The sequence below is a fragment of the Nyctibius grandis genome, chromosome 33 (assembly GCF_013368605.1).
Source record: "Nyctibius grandis isolate bNycGra1 chromosome 33, bNycGra1.pri, whole genome shotgun sequence".
Lineage (NCBI taxonomy): Eukaryota > Metazoa > Chordata > Aves > Nyctibiiformes > Nyctibiidae > Nyctibius > Nyctibius grandis.
The window spans coordinates 2,864,422-2,880,560 of NC_090690.1; the positions used below are offsets into that span (position 1 = coordinate 2,864,422).

The following is a 16,139-nucleotide window of genomic DNA, read 5'->3' on the forward strand; positions in this document are numbered from 1 at the left end:
TGAAGAAACCTTAGCAGGGTAAGGCAGATGTTTGCATCTGTATCTCACTGCATTTTAAAGTCTCTTCCATGGAAATGCAGTGTTACTCACATTCTCGGTACAGCAGTATGTGTATAAATAGCCTGAGGTTGCCACTTCATTTTCATATTGAAAGGAAACTGTGGTGTACACTAACAATTTCACTTTTTATACCTATACTTTTGCGTCCCAGTTAAGAACAAGTCCAATTTTGTTACACAGATGCCATCTTCTCTATCTTAAGTGTCTGCCAATAATTAAAACTGCCATGCACACGAGGTTAGTCTACTAAACACTATCATTTTAGATGGGTACTGCTTTTAATCTTAAATACTATTAGTCCTTTCAGCATATATTTCATGGACCTACTAGTTGGCTTAAAATTATCTAAGGCAAAAGCAAGACTGATGAGAGGGGAAAGAAGCATTTAGAGACTCGTACCATTGCGCCATGCAGGTCTGACAGGTTACCTCACACCCGTTGCGCTTAGGGAGCAGGATTTGCTGCAATCTCTCGTGTGGAAACACGTCTTGAGCTGGAGGCTTGATGGTTACTGCAATATGGGTTTGACAGCGCAGAGTTGTGAAGGCTGATCTCGTCCTGTCTGGAAGTGGAACAGGATCCACGGCCTGGAAGGGGGCTGGAGGTCCTGGGGCTGAGCCTCCAGCCAAGGCAAGGGAACGCCATCAGCGCTCCCTCCTGAGAGGACAGGGATGTCCGATGGCTCCGGAGGGACGGGCACCTCCAGCCCGCCCTTCCGGTGAGTCTGGGTGCGTAAGGCGGCCGCAGCTGACACCCCGCTGCCTCACAGGCCCCGCCGCCCTCCCGCGCTTTTCCCCTCACAGCCCGCCCGCCCTCGGCGCACGCGCGGCAGCGGGACGTGCGCAAGCACAGTGAGCGCCATGGTGCCCGGCACGCGCCCCGGGGCGGGCGGCGCGTGCGCAGCGGCGGAGGGCGGGAGCGGCGCGGCGCGCGCCTGCGCAGCGCGAGGAGGCGGGGTGGCCGGGCCCGGAGCGGAGTCCAGGTTTGTTGTTGTTGTCCCAGCCCCAGCGGCTCCCTCAGTCGCCTCAGCCGCCGCTCCTGCGCCGCCATGTCCAGCCCTCAGGAGCCGCCGCAGCACAACAACAACAACAACCCGCCGGCTGAGGGGACGCACACCGAGCCGGGCCTCAACAGTGAGTGCGGCCGCCGTGAGCGTGTGGAAACGAGCGCAAATGGGGCGGGCGGGGGGGGCGCCGGGGGGGCTGTGAGGGCTGCCCCGGGGGCCGCGAGCCCCTTTCCCCCTTCTCTGGGCCGCGATTGGCGGAGGACGGGGCCGCGCGAGCCGCCGGGGGCCAATCGGCGGCGTCCGCCGGGGGGGGGCTGTGAGGAAGAGGCGGGTGGTGAGGCCTGAGGGGGCTCGAGGCGGGCAGCGCCTCAGCGGGGGCTGCCGGAGGGGTGAGCGGCGTTGGAGAAGGGATGGCGGGGTGTCCGCGGAGCCTGGGGCGCTGGGAGCGGCGGGAGCCGCTGTGTGAGGGGCTGGGAAAGCGGAGGGGGCTGCGCGCCAAAAACGGGGTGAGCGCTCGGGGTGCTGTGGGGAGCGCCGTGGCCGGTGGGTTTCGGGGCCGCGCCGCTCCTGACGGGAGAGCTGGCGGCTGAGGCGGCAGCCGGCGGGGCTGAGGTGAATCGGCTACGGCGAGCGCAGCCGGAGGAACGAGCTAGCGCCGTGGCTTGGTGCGAGCCGAGGAGAGCAGGAGCAGGTTTGTTTCGTGGTTAAACTGAGTTTATTCGGCGGCTGGTATTAACAGCTAAGATGGGGATACAGCAGGGTAGGGGGAGGAGCGTGACTGTGGGAATGAGTTTATTCAGTGGCTGAGTCAATACCACTGACGTGAGCTATTTTCCTCTATATCCGGCATCTATGTCAGCTGCTCTGCTGCATCCTTTTGTTCCTAGGATAACCCTAGTAAGGCACATCGGTGGTTTTTATGTAGGCACTCGTACTTACTTGGCAGATGCTTTTCCCTCGTTTTAAACAGCTGCCTCAGTGCGTCCTTTCATTTCTTTGTAATTATTAAGGATACTGCAGTTGAAGAGGTGAATAAATTGCATTAATGATTAACTGTTACTTCGTGGTTTACAATGAAGTTAAACTGACAACAAAATGTATTGGTTGGTTGATTTCCAGTAACTCAGTGGAATTGTATTAAAGAAGAATAAACTATGCCCATTTCATAACACTGCTATTGTGTTATGGTAACACTACATCTTGTGATAACAATAGCAGTTTACAACAATGTTCACCTGAGTCAAATAGTTATTTTAGCAAATTATTCAGGGCTGTTAACGTACTTAAATAACCATTATGCTGTCTTAAAGTTGCAACATGCATAGTGCCTAACTCGATGCATACTTTAGAAGTTGCAATCTTTGATACTTCTATATTTTAACGTTTCCTTTTTGTTTTATGTCGGTATGTTAAGTTACTCTGTGGGACACGTTAATCTCCTGTAAGACAGGAGCATCAAGAGATGAGTGTGCTGTAAGCCTGCGCTGGATCTGCCAATGTAGATCTTATTGCTGGATCAGCACGTAAAGGCTTAGCAAAATCAATGTGATTACTGAAGGTGGTGAGCACAAGGTATGAGAGGAAATGTTTGATAGTCTGTGCTCCGTGAACAAAACAAATGCCACCAATCAGCTCCATGGAGGCTTAGTGCTGCTTTCAGATGTTTAGCCGCTCCACAATGCTTTGGTGTTATAGGTACGTTTTCTGCCATTATATAAGCTTTTCAGTGAACCTTTTCAGGCTAATGAGCTTAGACACTTATTCATTTTGTTCTGTATGTCATTTGTGTGTGTTTAGGGCCTTTCATTCAGAGATCTCTTAGCACTTGAATCGAAGGTCAGAAGACCTGGGAATAAAACTGGTAACTGAACCTATGCTTTGTTGGGTTCACAAAAAAAAAAAAAAAAAAGAGGCTTGCTTGCTCTGGGAATTCTAGATGCTTCCTATGTTTTAATTATTATAAAGCTCTGTTACATATTGACAAAAAGAAGAAATCCCACCTTAGGCAGGAACCCATCTAGCTCTGTCGTGGAAAATCTGCTTAATAATTACCATTATGGGAATCTGAACAGCTTTCTTCTCTCTATCTTTCTTGTTATTTTTTTTTGGTTAATGGCATACTTCATCATAGGAGTGATATTTCTTAGTTTATTCAAGTTGACCATGGCTCAGACTTTTTGTGAGCTACTAGTTTGGAGAATTTTTATATAGATAAAGTATATATATGTATATAACTTGTATATTGTCATTGCTATCTCCACCACCCACCCGAGTGAAATAACAGAGTGACTAAATGAAATGAGATCCCTCTTCCCCCACATGTTTAGATACTATCGTTTAAACAGTCCACTAGTTATGGAAAAATATATGATTAAAGTCAGTGTATATCAATTCATAGTGAAATAATTAGCCTTAGACCATGGCCAAAATTCAAACAACTTTGGAGAAGAGTACCATCCATATAAACAGTCGTGGGTTGTTTTCTGTTTGTTTGGTTTGTTTTTTTTTTTTTTTGTTTCCTCCAAAGTGTGTGTTATGTGATTTGTGAAGGGAGGAAAGTCCTACTGCATTTCTTAATTCTACCACTCTTAATTCTATCATATTTCATGTTTTACTATCAAGTAGAAATATGGTAAAATTGGGAGTTCTCCTGTGGATGATTAATGCAACTTCCTTAGTTTTGAAGAAAGCTTTGGGGCAAAAAGCACTCTCTATTACTTGGGCAGTTTATTCTCAAATATATTCCTGTGCATCTTTTTAAAGAAGCAGAGACCTATGTCCCTCTAATCAGAGGGTTTGAAAGTACTGGGGCTCTCTGGCTCCTTCTCCCAAACCGGTTGTGACTGCCAGTGGGACTATGTAGCATGTTTTAGCTTGATGTCAGATTACGCTTCCTTGAATGTATTTTGACTCATTAAAAGTGAGGTCAGTTGGAGAACGTGCTGCTTGTCATGTAAACTACTGCTCGACTTGTTGGGACTCCTCACTCACAGTTTAATTTGAGTGTTCTTCCTGGTATGGCTACAATGCATTTTAGATAAACAGCAAGTTTTGTCAGTTTGGGATAAACGTTAATAAAGGTTTTATTTGTGCATAATCTTAAGTGCTGTGGAGGCGTGTTTAGTAGTGGCATACTAGAGCAACCAGTTCTGATCATCTTCTGCTGGGCTTTTCTCTGCCCGTGCTTGGTGTCAGAGGAAGATGTCCCCTTGCACCTCTGCCTTATGTTCTTTTCACATTGTTTGTCGCTGCTGATTTTTTAATAATAGATATCTTTGCAGATCCTGAGCATTATAATTCTCCCAATAGATGCACTTTACTCCAAAATGGTTCTTGGGGAGTGTATAGCTTTTTGGCCTGTCTTCTAAATTCAGTTGCCATGTGCTTTTCAGCAGGTGTGGCCTCTTGCTGTAAAGGTGTTGCTACAAGGCAAATCTACCTTCCTGATGTAGTTCTTGCAGGGTGGCCTTTTTGTTTTGAAACTTAGACAGCAGCAATCATAAATCTGAAATAATATGGTCTCTCTGTCTCATGCTGACTAGTCTGAGCAAAGGCTGCCATTTCCCAGTTAACACTTCGTTATCTGAAAAGCCCAGGGTGTACTGCAGAGTTGGTGTGCGTCGTGTGATTGTGCACACCCTAAATTCCTTGTTTGTGAATACAGCTTGGGGAAACCAAGGACTCTAACGAGTATGATGCTTCCATGGTCATCAGTATAATGGCGTAGTTAATAATTGGTACTGAGGATAAACTCTTGTTTCAGCTTCACAAAATCAAGTTGAAAATAGGTGAACTCGTTATGACATACATCTTTTCCTGTGTCACTGATACAGTTCCCAGAGCCAAAACTTTGCTGTAGAAATAAGGGCAGGCACCCTAAGGTGCATTTCAGAAGTCAAAAAATCAGTCTTAAAATTTAGAACCTGTACAAATAATGTTTAAAAAGTAGCTTCAGCTGTTGTATTCATATCTTTAGGCTTTCTTTTTTTTTTTCTTGCATATTTTTACGTCAGTGGTGAAGATGTCAAAACTTTGAAAAATAAAAAATCAACCAAACACAAAAAAATCTGGAAGCGCTCACCTTCAGGTGGCATAAATTAAATTACATGGGAGTTGTGATGACATAATGTACATGTGTGAAATCATTATCTGACCAATAATGGGAAATAATGTTGCATTGAAAACTGTGCTTTTGAGAAATTGGAGATCTTTCCCTCCGTAATCATGGCTAATAAAGTGGCTGTATGGTCCAATGATTCTTGTAATACGTCTTAATGAGAAGGTTCAAATTGCAGTTGGTTAGGGAATGTTTTTAGATATTTGGAAGAGATAAAACAGTAGAAGTCTGTTCTATCTTTATCCCTCAGGACATTAAATGGTATGTTTATGAATTAAGAATATTTCCAAAACCTATGAATGGAAACATGTCACTAAGGAACATACCGGTAAATATTGTTTTGCATTTAGTGAATCTGAACATTAAATACATGTGAAGACATTTAAAAACAAAAATAAAAATCCTCAACCTAACTACAGAATATATGAACTTTTTAGCAGATGCTTTTATCATTCATGATACACTCTTGCTCTTTTGTCAAATCTCAGTGCACACATGGGTATCCCATGTAGTTATAACTGCAGAAAAAAAAAGGGGGGGAACAAACAGTAAATCTCAACTTGTTGGCTATAGAGCCTTCCCTGGCTAAGGAAAGAAGAAAAGGAAAAAAAAAAAGGCTGATGTGATGGCATTGAAATTATTAACTGTTGTTATGTGTGAGAACTCTGGATTTCTCATGCTATTCTCATGCTACTCAGTTCTTTATTTTGGCTTATTAGCAGTGAAATCTTTTAATGTAACTGCAATGAAATATATGTTAGCATGGTACTTTAGCTGTGTGAGGAAACATAATGCCTACCTCAAGCTTCTGATGGTTCCAATTGTGGTGTGGCCCATTAAGGTTATGGTAGGGTAGGAGAGGTGGCAGATGGTATTGAATGGGAGGCATTTGTTAGAGGGCCAGGGCAGAGAAAGTTGACTGAGGCCTGAAAATGCCAGTCTGCCTGATGTATATAAAAATCGGGGGGTGATTCACGGCCTTTAGAAGTAGAGGGAAGAAGGAGAATATAAAACTGCAGGTGGCAGAGTTGTATAGAAGGGGGCTAGGGGACAAAAATTTTGTTTCAAAAAGGAATGTAGAAGGAGAACAGGGAAGTGGGGTGACAGTGTAATTAAGTGATACGTAGGTAATTGAAGCTTCAAATGTGGCCTATTAAAGTATTAATAGTTGAGGAGAGAGGCAACGTTTTATTTGACTAGCTCCAGAGGTAGGTAGCAACAAAATGTAACTTTTTAGGGGTGTTTTTGTTGATGAAAGAGGAAGAAACATGTCAGTCTTGTCTCCAGTATGTTTATGAGCTTTCTCCCAGCAGCAGCGTATGTTATCTAAATTCACCATGTTCGTGGTTTTTTTCTGTGTGTAATTGATAAACTTAAGATGGGTTTTAGTTCCACTACTTTTAATGAAACGATGTCTGGCTGGCCCAACAGGTTCCTGGGTGGAGTTACAGATGAACGGCAACGGCAATAGCAACGATAATGGCAATGGGAAAAACGGAGGTCTGGAACACGTCCCTTCATCATCCTCCATCCACAATGGAGACATGGAAAAAATTCTCCTGGACGCCCAGCATGAATCAGGACAGAGCAGTTCAAGAGGTAGTTCCCACTGTGACAGGTAAAGAAATGTTTGCTATCCTGCAAGCAGTTTATTGCAGTTTTCATCCTGTAGATGTTAACTGAGGGGTAAAGCTTTTTCTCAGGCTTAAGTTTGTCATGCTCCAGTATTTGGAGTACTTGTTGGCTCGTGATAACTGTCTATCAAATAAGACATCTGACTTGAAAAATACATCGTTGCTACAGAAAGCCTAGGAATCCAGGAGTGGGAAAGTCACATCAACACCTCAGTTAAATTTCACGTTGTCATAAATCACATATGGTATAAAAAATATCTAATTTTACTGGCTCATTAATAATAAAGTTATGTACATGTGCTTTACATTTAATCAAGCATAATAAAATATATCACTGGACTTAACAGAAAAAAAGATTATCAGAATTTGTACTCTGCTTTTTTTCCTGTGAAGGCAAAATATTTCTCACCTGACAATATAATCCTTTGAGGTACATGTGAGCATTATGATATTCATATGTGTTCATTATATGTTCTTTCTAGGCAGTTTTGGAAATCCTTGAGCGATCGCTAGATGTAATTTTAGCTGTTCTTCTGCTCGTGCCTCCTTTGGTTTTGCTGGATGAATGCCATCTAACTGTCATGTCTACTGTGTAGCTTATATAAGTGGTTGATCAGATATAAAAGCTACTTAAAATTAGCTAGGCCTGATTTAATTACTGAATGTGGTGGGCTGTTTGAAACTAATCCATATGAGTATTTCAAATAGAGCGGTTACATTTATAGAAAATAAAGTTTGTTACATCTGTGTTGCTAAGAAGCTAGCTGTCAGTAGTTTAGTCCTTTCCAGTCCAACCAGGAATGTTTGCTAGATGATGGTTGTATAGTTTCTTTTTCCTTTTACTAGCATAGGATTTTTTTCAATCATTACCAACGTTTTCAGTGAATGAAGACAGAGTCCTCTTTTTTTGTTGTTTTTTAAGTTCATTTTCCACTCGTTAACTTTTTGGTAATTCTTTTCCCCTTTTGGCTGTTGAAGTAACGTACAAGAAAGGGGAGGTACTTTGGTATTTTGCATTCTTCCTAAAAGTTCAAAACAGTAAGTTGCTCTTAAGTGTGGTGTTTTGGGTTCTTTTTGGATATTTCTAAAACACACCTTTTCCATGAAAGCTTAAGTCAGGTTAAAAAGATGCACTTAGCATTTTAATGAGTGAGACCTGCACTGATGCATCATACAGCATTTTGTATTGTTCCTGACTTAAATTCTCTAGCGTTTTCTTGGTTGAGGTGCTATAGTTGATTAATGTCTCAAGTGGATTACCAAATTTTTAATATTCAAAGTGAGGCTAACCAGGGCAATATGTATTTTTGCCAAACATTAAAAGGTGGTTTGATGTGTGATGTTTCCACTGATAATGATACAAAAAGAGGTATAATTCACAATACTGATGGTGTTATCTGAAAGAAGGAAGGGATCTACATCTTTTGTGTAGCAGTTGAAGTTTTGGGCAATGCTGTCTTTGCTTCAGTGGAAGGACAGTCAGCCCTGTCGTGAAAGGTAGAATTATAAATGGAAAAAAAATTGAAAAGATGAGGGGTTCTGGAAGACTTTCAAATACTGATATTTGTGATCTGAAGGGTGGTATAGTCTGTAACTCATCTGAATAGTGTGCAGAAGTGCACGTAGAAATGATTCAACTGAGATGCTATTTACACTAATGATTCTTTAGGTGACAGTGTAATATGACAAAATGACATAATTAAATTGGTTTCTCTTTAGCCCTTCACCTCAAGAAGATGGACAGATAACTTTTGATGTGGAAATGCACACAAGCAAAGACAGTAGTTCTCAGGTATTTTCTTTATTAACCTTTTAAATACTTTAACTTTAAAAAAAAATATAGTCATATTATTGTTTAACACTCTGCTTGCACTGTGTATGTCAAACCTGTTTTGTTTTTGAAACGTTTATATTTCTGCACAAGATTTCAGGGTGTTCAGTTTATTGCTCTACAGATAGTCAGCTCACATGATAGCGAGTAATCTCCATAATACAAACTGAGAGGGACTAATGCTGAACTCTTAGTTTGATCATTTAATAGAATTTGCTGTCTTCAGCAGTACAAATAAAAAGCATTCCTGGAAGAATGAAACCTTGCATTTAATTTTGTCAAAGACCTGGCCGAACAGTAGGACTGTTGCAGTTCTGCCCTATAGAGCTAGAACGATCTGATTGAAGCTGTTGGTTAGCTCTGCCATCTCACTTCTGTGACTGCCATATTTGATTACTTCCAGTTTTGGTATGGTTCCCACTTTAATGTAGTAAGTGGTTTATCTATTTTACTAAGGGTCAATCAGGAAATTGTTTTAATAGTAAGGAGGAGTTTGTAGCAAAGTCAGTGGCATTCTATAGTATTTTTGATCTATTTTTTTCCCGTATATGGCAACATTTGCACCTAATGATGTAACATTAAATCTTTGGATCAAGACAATTGTAGTGAGTGGTTACCTTTCCCTACTGCATCTGGGATGCACCCAGTAGAAGCTGCTGGTTGCAAGTAATATAAATTTTAAATGACTAATAACACTTTTTAAAAAGTCAAAATACTGTTTTTGAAACCTTTTTATTTGGCTGTCTTTCTGTGCTTTAGCAACGTTCTGTACTCTTTAAATCAAATGTCATCAACTGAAAGTTTTTGCCATTTTTTTTTTTTGCCATATTTTTTGCATAATGCTGTTTTATTACATTTAGGATTAAAGTAATCTTTTTTTTTTGTTAGTTTTAAAAAAAACAAACAAGTGCAGATCCTGCAGACTTCTGCAGATCCTCCTGTTAGCATAATAAAATCTCTTCTAAATAATCAGCAGTCCAAGAACACTTGCTTGTTTATCAGGTGCCACCATTTGGTGCTTATCATTTTACCACTGTTTTTGTCGCTCTCAATTTAACATCATAGGGAGGAGCTAATTGAGTGTTATAAGGCTTGTCCCATGTATATTTTCAGTCTGAAGAAGAAGCAGTAGAAGGAGAGAAAGAGTTGGAAGCTTTGAAGAAAAGTGCTGACTGGGTGTCAGACTGGTCAAGTAGGCCTGAAAACATTCCTCCCAAGTGAGTTAAACTTTTTTTTCAATGAATATTCTTTTATATGAAGGAGAGAAGAATCGTAAGTCACAATTGCATGTAATTACTCTGGCTCTCCAAATAAGATCATCTTAGAAAAAGGTAGATTTCTCTTTGGGGAGGCTGCAAAAAGTAAATACAATGAAGTATGAAAATCTTAATAGCAACAGAATTACCTTTTTATTGAAAGTAATGTAAATCCACAGCAAGCTGATTACAAGGTTTCTTGACAAATTTATAATTATTGGGAGAGCTGGGTACTTGGAGCTGGGATTGATGGGATTTAGTTTTGGCTTATTGAATGGGAACAGTGTTGAGCAAGTCTCCTAAATTCTCTGTACCTTTTTTTCTTTCTATGTAAAATGTGTAATGTTCATCCACGGAAGGGGAAACGTTGAGATCCTTGAATGCAAAGCATTTTTATTAAAATAGAGGATGCTGTCTAAATCTGGCAGACTTCTGTATCTCTGTTTGGAACAAAAAATGAGGCTCTTGCTAACAAATCACATCCTGAAATTCCCTCCCTCGGACCTACCTCTCTCTTCAGCTACTGCTCCCTTTGTCTCTATACTGTCTGTGTAAGTGGTCTCTCCACAATACCTCCTATTATTCTCTTTGATTCCTTACTCTGTAAGGGATCTCTTGCTTTGATCTCTAGCTCTTTGTACTTTAAAAAAAATGTTCCTACAGAGATCTGTGTGTTTTTTTGTGTGCAAAAATAAAAAGGGGGGAAAGAAACAAAAAATTTGTGTTGAATTTTCCCCCCCTCTTCCCTTCTTCTTTCAGGGAATTTCATTTCAGACATCCTAAACGTTCAGTGTCTTTAAGTATGAGAAAAAGTGGAGCAATGAAAAAAGGTGGCATTTTCTCTGCAGAATTTCTTAAGGTTTTCATTCCATCTCTGTTCATATCTCATGTTTTGGCTTTGGGACTAGGGTAAGTATTAACCTAATTTTCACTTCAACTTTTGCATCTGGCTTTGCTTTTCCACTTCACTTGCATGTTAGGTGCTTGCTGAAAAGGGCTTTATCTAGAGTAACTGCAGTCTTGTTGCACCTTGTTCAAGATAGACTTGGTGCACTTTTTGAAATGCAGGAAAACTTTGCCACAATTAAAACTTTGCAGCCATTAATATGTTTTATTTGTAGAGTAGATCAAGTTTCTTATATTGAAAATGCATGGATCATAATGAATTGCAAATAACCTTTGCAATTATAACATGTGCCATTTGATTATCCACACCTTCTACTTAAATGCTTCAGGTCGTAATGTAGGGAAAGTAAGAACAGAGTAGCTGGAGAAGTGCTGTAACTTTTACTCACCATTACAAGAACACATTGTACAAACAACGATGCGTAAGTCCTGTGTGTGTGGCACATATTCTGTAATTTCCAATGTCTAATGCTGCAGTTGTGTGATATTACTGAAAGTCAAGGTTTGAGTACTTAAAGATACATGAAACACTGGATGTGTCCTGCAAGATCAGCTACGACTCTGCTCAGCTGTTTTCATTGGCTGCGTAATCCGACATAATCTCTGAGTTTGCTTAAGTCCTCATGTTATGTTTATCCATCTTACGTTCTTCTGTGATGGGGGCAAAGACATGTACTCAAAATATGTTTTTATTTATCTTCATATTTGTTTCTTGGGGTGTAGTTCAAGTGTATCTTTAAATTCTTGTAAACTATTGAATAAAGTAGGAGGATAGAATATATGAGAATATATTGTAAGATATTTGTACTGTAGCAAAATTGTATATTTCTGTGACAAACTAAATCTTGCCTGGATTTATTTGTTAGAGGCCAGTGTTTGCGTAGATCCTCAATGCTCAGTGTTTTAAAGCTCACCCCCTCCCTTTATAGGCAGTACTTTATTTGTTTTACTGTAATCATCTGGGAGTGTTGCTTGGCTGTTCACGAGCCCCTGTGTCAGGTGTTCTACAAACAACACAAAAGCTTTTGGATTGGGTTTTCAAATGAGCTTGGGACTGGAAGAAACCCACATTTACTGAACGTTGATAGCATCGGTCCTTCTAGGCTCATCTGAAAATCTCACTCTTGAAGTAATTTTATAGAAGAGAAGTGAAGTCCTTGGAAGAGGCTCATCAGACTTACTTAAAAGACAAATTAGAATAGCTGAGTGCATGAGGACTGTTTGGAAAGAATGGGAGTATATCTGTGAAATACGATATGCCTTATACTTTTTATTTCAGCATCTACATTGGAAAGCGACTGACCACACCTTCAGCCAGCACTTATTGAAAGATGGAGTGCAAAACCTGGAAATCCACGTGACCTGTGAAGGTGTTACTGTCTCATTTAGTACATTTGACTCGAGACCATTTTAAGCATGACCCTGACTTCACCCTTTCCTTACATATCCAGGTTTTCGCTAACTCTGGAATTCAGTATTGTGTTGGAACTCTGTTGAGGTGTTTCGCTATCCACATTCTTTCCCTCTCTCCTCCCATTCCCCTGCCTCTTGGCCTGCAAGACACGTCAGAGTTGCTGAACAGAGTTTACAACTGTCTATATGTTGCAAGGGCTTCTCTCAATGCAAAATGCCACCAGCAAGTTTTAATTTTATCAGTGATGCTGTTGCCTCCTTAGTGCAACCTGACCTAAATTGCAGTTGTGCATGGTATAAATGTTGACTGTATTATGGTGATAAAATTAAGTCTCTTCAGATGAAAATTATTGATTGGAGTGAAAATGAATTTTTCTTCTTAAAAACAAGCTGGTTGTGAAATAAACTAAGAAATCACTGGCAATAAACAGTTTAAATCAGCTTTTGGGGGAATTTACTTGGCCCGTTGTATTGGCTAACACCATTTGATTTGCAGGAGGCAAAGACTGCATAAATTTTAAAGTAGGATAACTAAATCCATCAGCATATTTTAACATTAGGTAATTGTTGTAATCTTGTCTTTTCTATGAAGTCAGCTCCTTATTCCTTGTAGGAAAACCTGTCTGATGCCTAGAAACTATTAGAAAAACTGCATTGTTTGCATGTGAAGAAGCTTTTCTTTTCCTTACCTGTTTTCTTAAGGGAAAATTTTAAATGTTAAATTTTCCTTTTAAAAGTAGTTTTAAATTAAGGAAAAACCCAACAGCCGTAGGTGTAGTTAGACTCTGTATGAAAGAATATGATTCTGTTTGTTGTGGAACAATTTACATTTATGATGTTTCAGAAGGTAAAGCGTTTGACTTATCTTTAAGGGGGACAATCTTGCAGGTGCGTAGAGATTCAGACGACGTAAAGCTCTGAAATGTCTTCTGCAAATGAGTTTTCAATATTCCTATCTCTCATTGTTTACTGTACAATCTCCTTTGGGGATACGTGGAATCTGAAAGTCACTTGTGATGTCTCATGTTAGATAGACTTCTCACTAATGTTGTTGAACTTTTATCTTAGGGAACATTAAGCCTTGTCCTCCTTCAGTGACACTTCTTTTCAAAATGTGAAGCTTTAGTACCAAATTGTTACAAAGCATTGGGACAGTCATGTCCTTAAATAGATTTTATTGGATTTCAGAACATGTAGCATGACTCTGAAGGATAGAATACTCTTTTATATATATATATATGAATATATAAAAAAAATGATATAGACTTTAATACTAAGTATTTAGGAAACCAATGCTAATTTTAAGACTAGCAAAAAAATCTCATTTAAATAAAAACTTTAGTAGGCTGACTTGTAGAAAATGGTAAGAAAATATAGTCAGCCGGTTTGGAGAGAACAGCTACCTATAATTGCTTGCATCAGACTTTATAAAGTTGATTATTTGATACAGCAGTGATCGCTTGAAACAGTTGATGCATAGAAGCTAAATCCCAACTGAGGTTTGATTTAAAAGAACTTATCTCCCAGGACGTAAAAAAGTTAAGGATAAATCCACTGCTAAACTATTTATTTTTATTCTCTACTTCCGAATGCTGTTAGAGAATGCTGTCAGGGTGAAAGGGCAGTCTAACAAAAAAATCTGTTGAAGACATCTGCTTTTTTTCTTTTAGTTGTGAATACTAGTGGCACTTGAGTTGCCTACACTGCATATTTGTTTCGAGCGTGGATATTGGGTTTCACCCAAAGGTGGGGGAGGGAAGGGGGAAGTGGTGAAGGGTGTTTTAGATAGTATCAAGTACATCATTTTACAGTTCTAAAAACTGAGGGGATGGGGGGAAGGCTGAAACACTTTCAGTTCTAATTACAGCACCTTGTTTTGTATGGAAATTGGAATAGTGGAAAAATAGATTTTTACTAAGTAGGGAGTACTTTTTTTAAAAAAAATTACCCCTTTCTAAATTAAGAGGTAATTCTTCTTCAGGATATCTGATAAATAATTTTACAAGTTTGTGGCTAGAGTATCAACACAGGTTATTATGTTTGAAGGAGCCGTAAAATAAAAATTGTGAAAACTATAGATGAGGAATGGATACATGATCACTGTAACACTTGCTGTGATATAATGCAGTATTTATTGATACCATCAGCTTTGGATGAAAGTCTACAACTTGTAGGTTTACAATGAACAGAAACAGATTGTTGTATAATTTGAAAAGGGGTTTCAACTATTGATAGTTGAAGTTTTGTTAAGATAAATGTTGTTTAAAAAGCTTTATACCTGTTTACAGTTTTGGAAAAAAAAATGCAGTCTTCATTTTTCTTACATTCAGTGAAAACTGGCCTAGAATATGTAAATAGGATCAAGAAAAAAAAATGCATAAACTCGCACATTAAAAATGCAGCAGGCTAACTTAACTGCAGCAAATGCATATTTACTTACTGTTTTAAAAAGAGAAAGCTGAAGATTGTTAGAAATTCAAATTTTTTAATTGACATTTGTTGAAATATTGGAGTTAACTGAGCCAAAGTGATTATGCGTTCTTCATAAATTAGTTAGCACTTTGTAACATTATATACAGTTTACATGTATAAGTTGTAGCTTATCAACATTTTGTGCCATTAAAGCTCTCACAAAACTGGTTGTCTGAAATCACTTCATGCTGCGCCTTTCTTCTCTTTGTTTTTGGGTTTTCTTTTATTTTTATTTTATTTTTTACAGAATTGTTTTGTGTAATGTTTTATGAAACTGTTGTGTTCTGGATTATACGAACATTGAAGCTGCTGTTTATAGACTGGAATAATTTTTTGAAAGATTGCTTGGGTTTTTTTTTTTTCTTTAGTGACTTGGGATCATCCGCTTCTTTTCCTGAAGCACTTAATAAAAATATTTCCATTGTGAGCAACGTATGCCTGCGCCAAGTCCTCCAGCACCTTGTCAAGGAAAACTTCTAAAGCAAAATAATGTAGTGGTGTATGAAATGTAAAGTAGAATTGATGAGATTTTGTATAATTAGTCAACTCTATTGTACTCCTTGTATTTCGCTTCCGTTTCCTCATTCTGCTAAATTTGCAGATTAAAGAATAAGGGACATAAACCCTCGTTGTTAATCTGCCTCCGTGTTCTTGGTTCAAGAGCACTGGTTATTTCTGGGAGTATCGTGTGAAGAGTTGTTCATTCTAAGCGTGAAATGTCATCGTTCTGATACTGTTACCGCCCATTTTAGTTACCTCGTGATTCTTCGCCATGTTTTTAATGTAAAATCCAGAACTTTGTGAAAAGGGGATTTATTTTTTTTTCCTGAGGAAGAAGATAGCTAAAATTATAAATCCTACTTTCAGAAAGTTTAGGTGTCTGGGACTTACAGTGAAAATTGGGCTTAAAGTGTTGAATCACTACTACTTTGAAACTGCTCTGGGGAGCAGGGTTGTGGGAGTTTTGAGCAGATTGTTTCTCTGCGGCCAACTGAGATTAACACATTTATTTAGTAGATGTTGCAGGCAAAAAAATTTCATTGTGTGCTTTAAAATTTTTTAGTTGCAATGTTTTGCAAAAGAATAAAAACAAGATAATATTGCATAAAATATTAGTATCTTTGCACTAAGATTATTCTGGTATAAATCGCATTTTGATGGAGTTTATATTCAAGTTTCTTTTCATTCTAGCACAAGAGTGTTCAAGTAAAGACTGAAGGGATTTATTTGTATACTTAATTTAGAGCAGCATAGTGATATTACTTATCTGTTCAACTAGATGCAGTGTAGCTAGACAGGCGAGCTGCGTAGTGTCTTGCTTTCCTCTGTAATCAGCACCAAGAAGTGTGTTTCATGTTACATTCTAGGGAAGTTACCTTCTACCTTTGCTTAACTACAGTGCACCTAGATTTATCTATGTTAGCTATTCACATGAGAGTGGCAG

General features: G+C 39.2%; 1 protein-coding gene across 1 annotated transcript; it reads left to right on the forward strand.

Moving 5' to 3' along the window:
• The first annotated feature begins 1,008 nt into the window (after positions 1-1,008).
• Positions 1,009-14,859, forward strand: BNIP3L (BCL2 interacting protein 3 like). Its single transcript, XM_068421538.1, has 6 exons — positions 1,009-1,193; positions 6,615-6,801; positions 8,537-8,609; positions 9,762-9,865; positions 10,664-10,813; positions 12,090-14,859. The coding sequence occupies exons 1-6, from the start codon at positions 1,109-1,111 to the stop codon at positions 12,136-12,138; spliced, it is 648 nt and encodes a 215-aa protein (XP_068277639.1). The 5' UTR covers positions 1,009-1,108; the 3' UTR covers positions 12,139-14,859.
• Positions 14,860-16,139: the final 1,280 nt, after the last annotated feature.

What these genes read in the sequence shown, in the direction of transcription:
- BNIP3L (XM_068421538.1), top strand. Translation starts at nt 1,109, where the DNA reads ATGTCCAGCCCTCAGGAGCCGCCGCAGCACAACAACAACAACAACCCG. An exon ending in GGTAGTTCCCACTGTGACAG is followed by an intron (nt 6,802 to 8,536) that starts GTAAAGAAATGT and finishes GTTTCTCTTTAG; the next exon opens with CCCTTCACCTCAAGAAGATG. An exon ending in GTTTTGGCTTTGGGACTAGG is followed by an intron (nt 10,814 to 12,089) that starts GTAAGTATTAAC and finishes TTTTTATTTCAG; the next exon opens with CATCTACATTGGAAAGCGAC.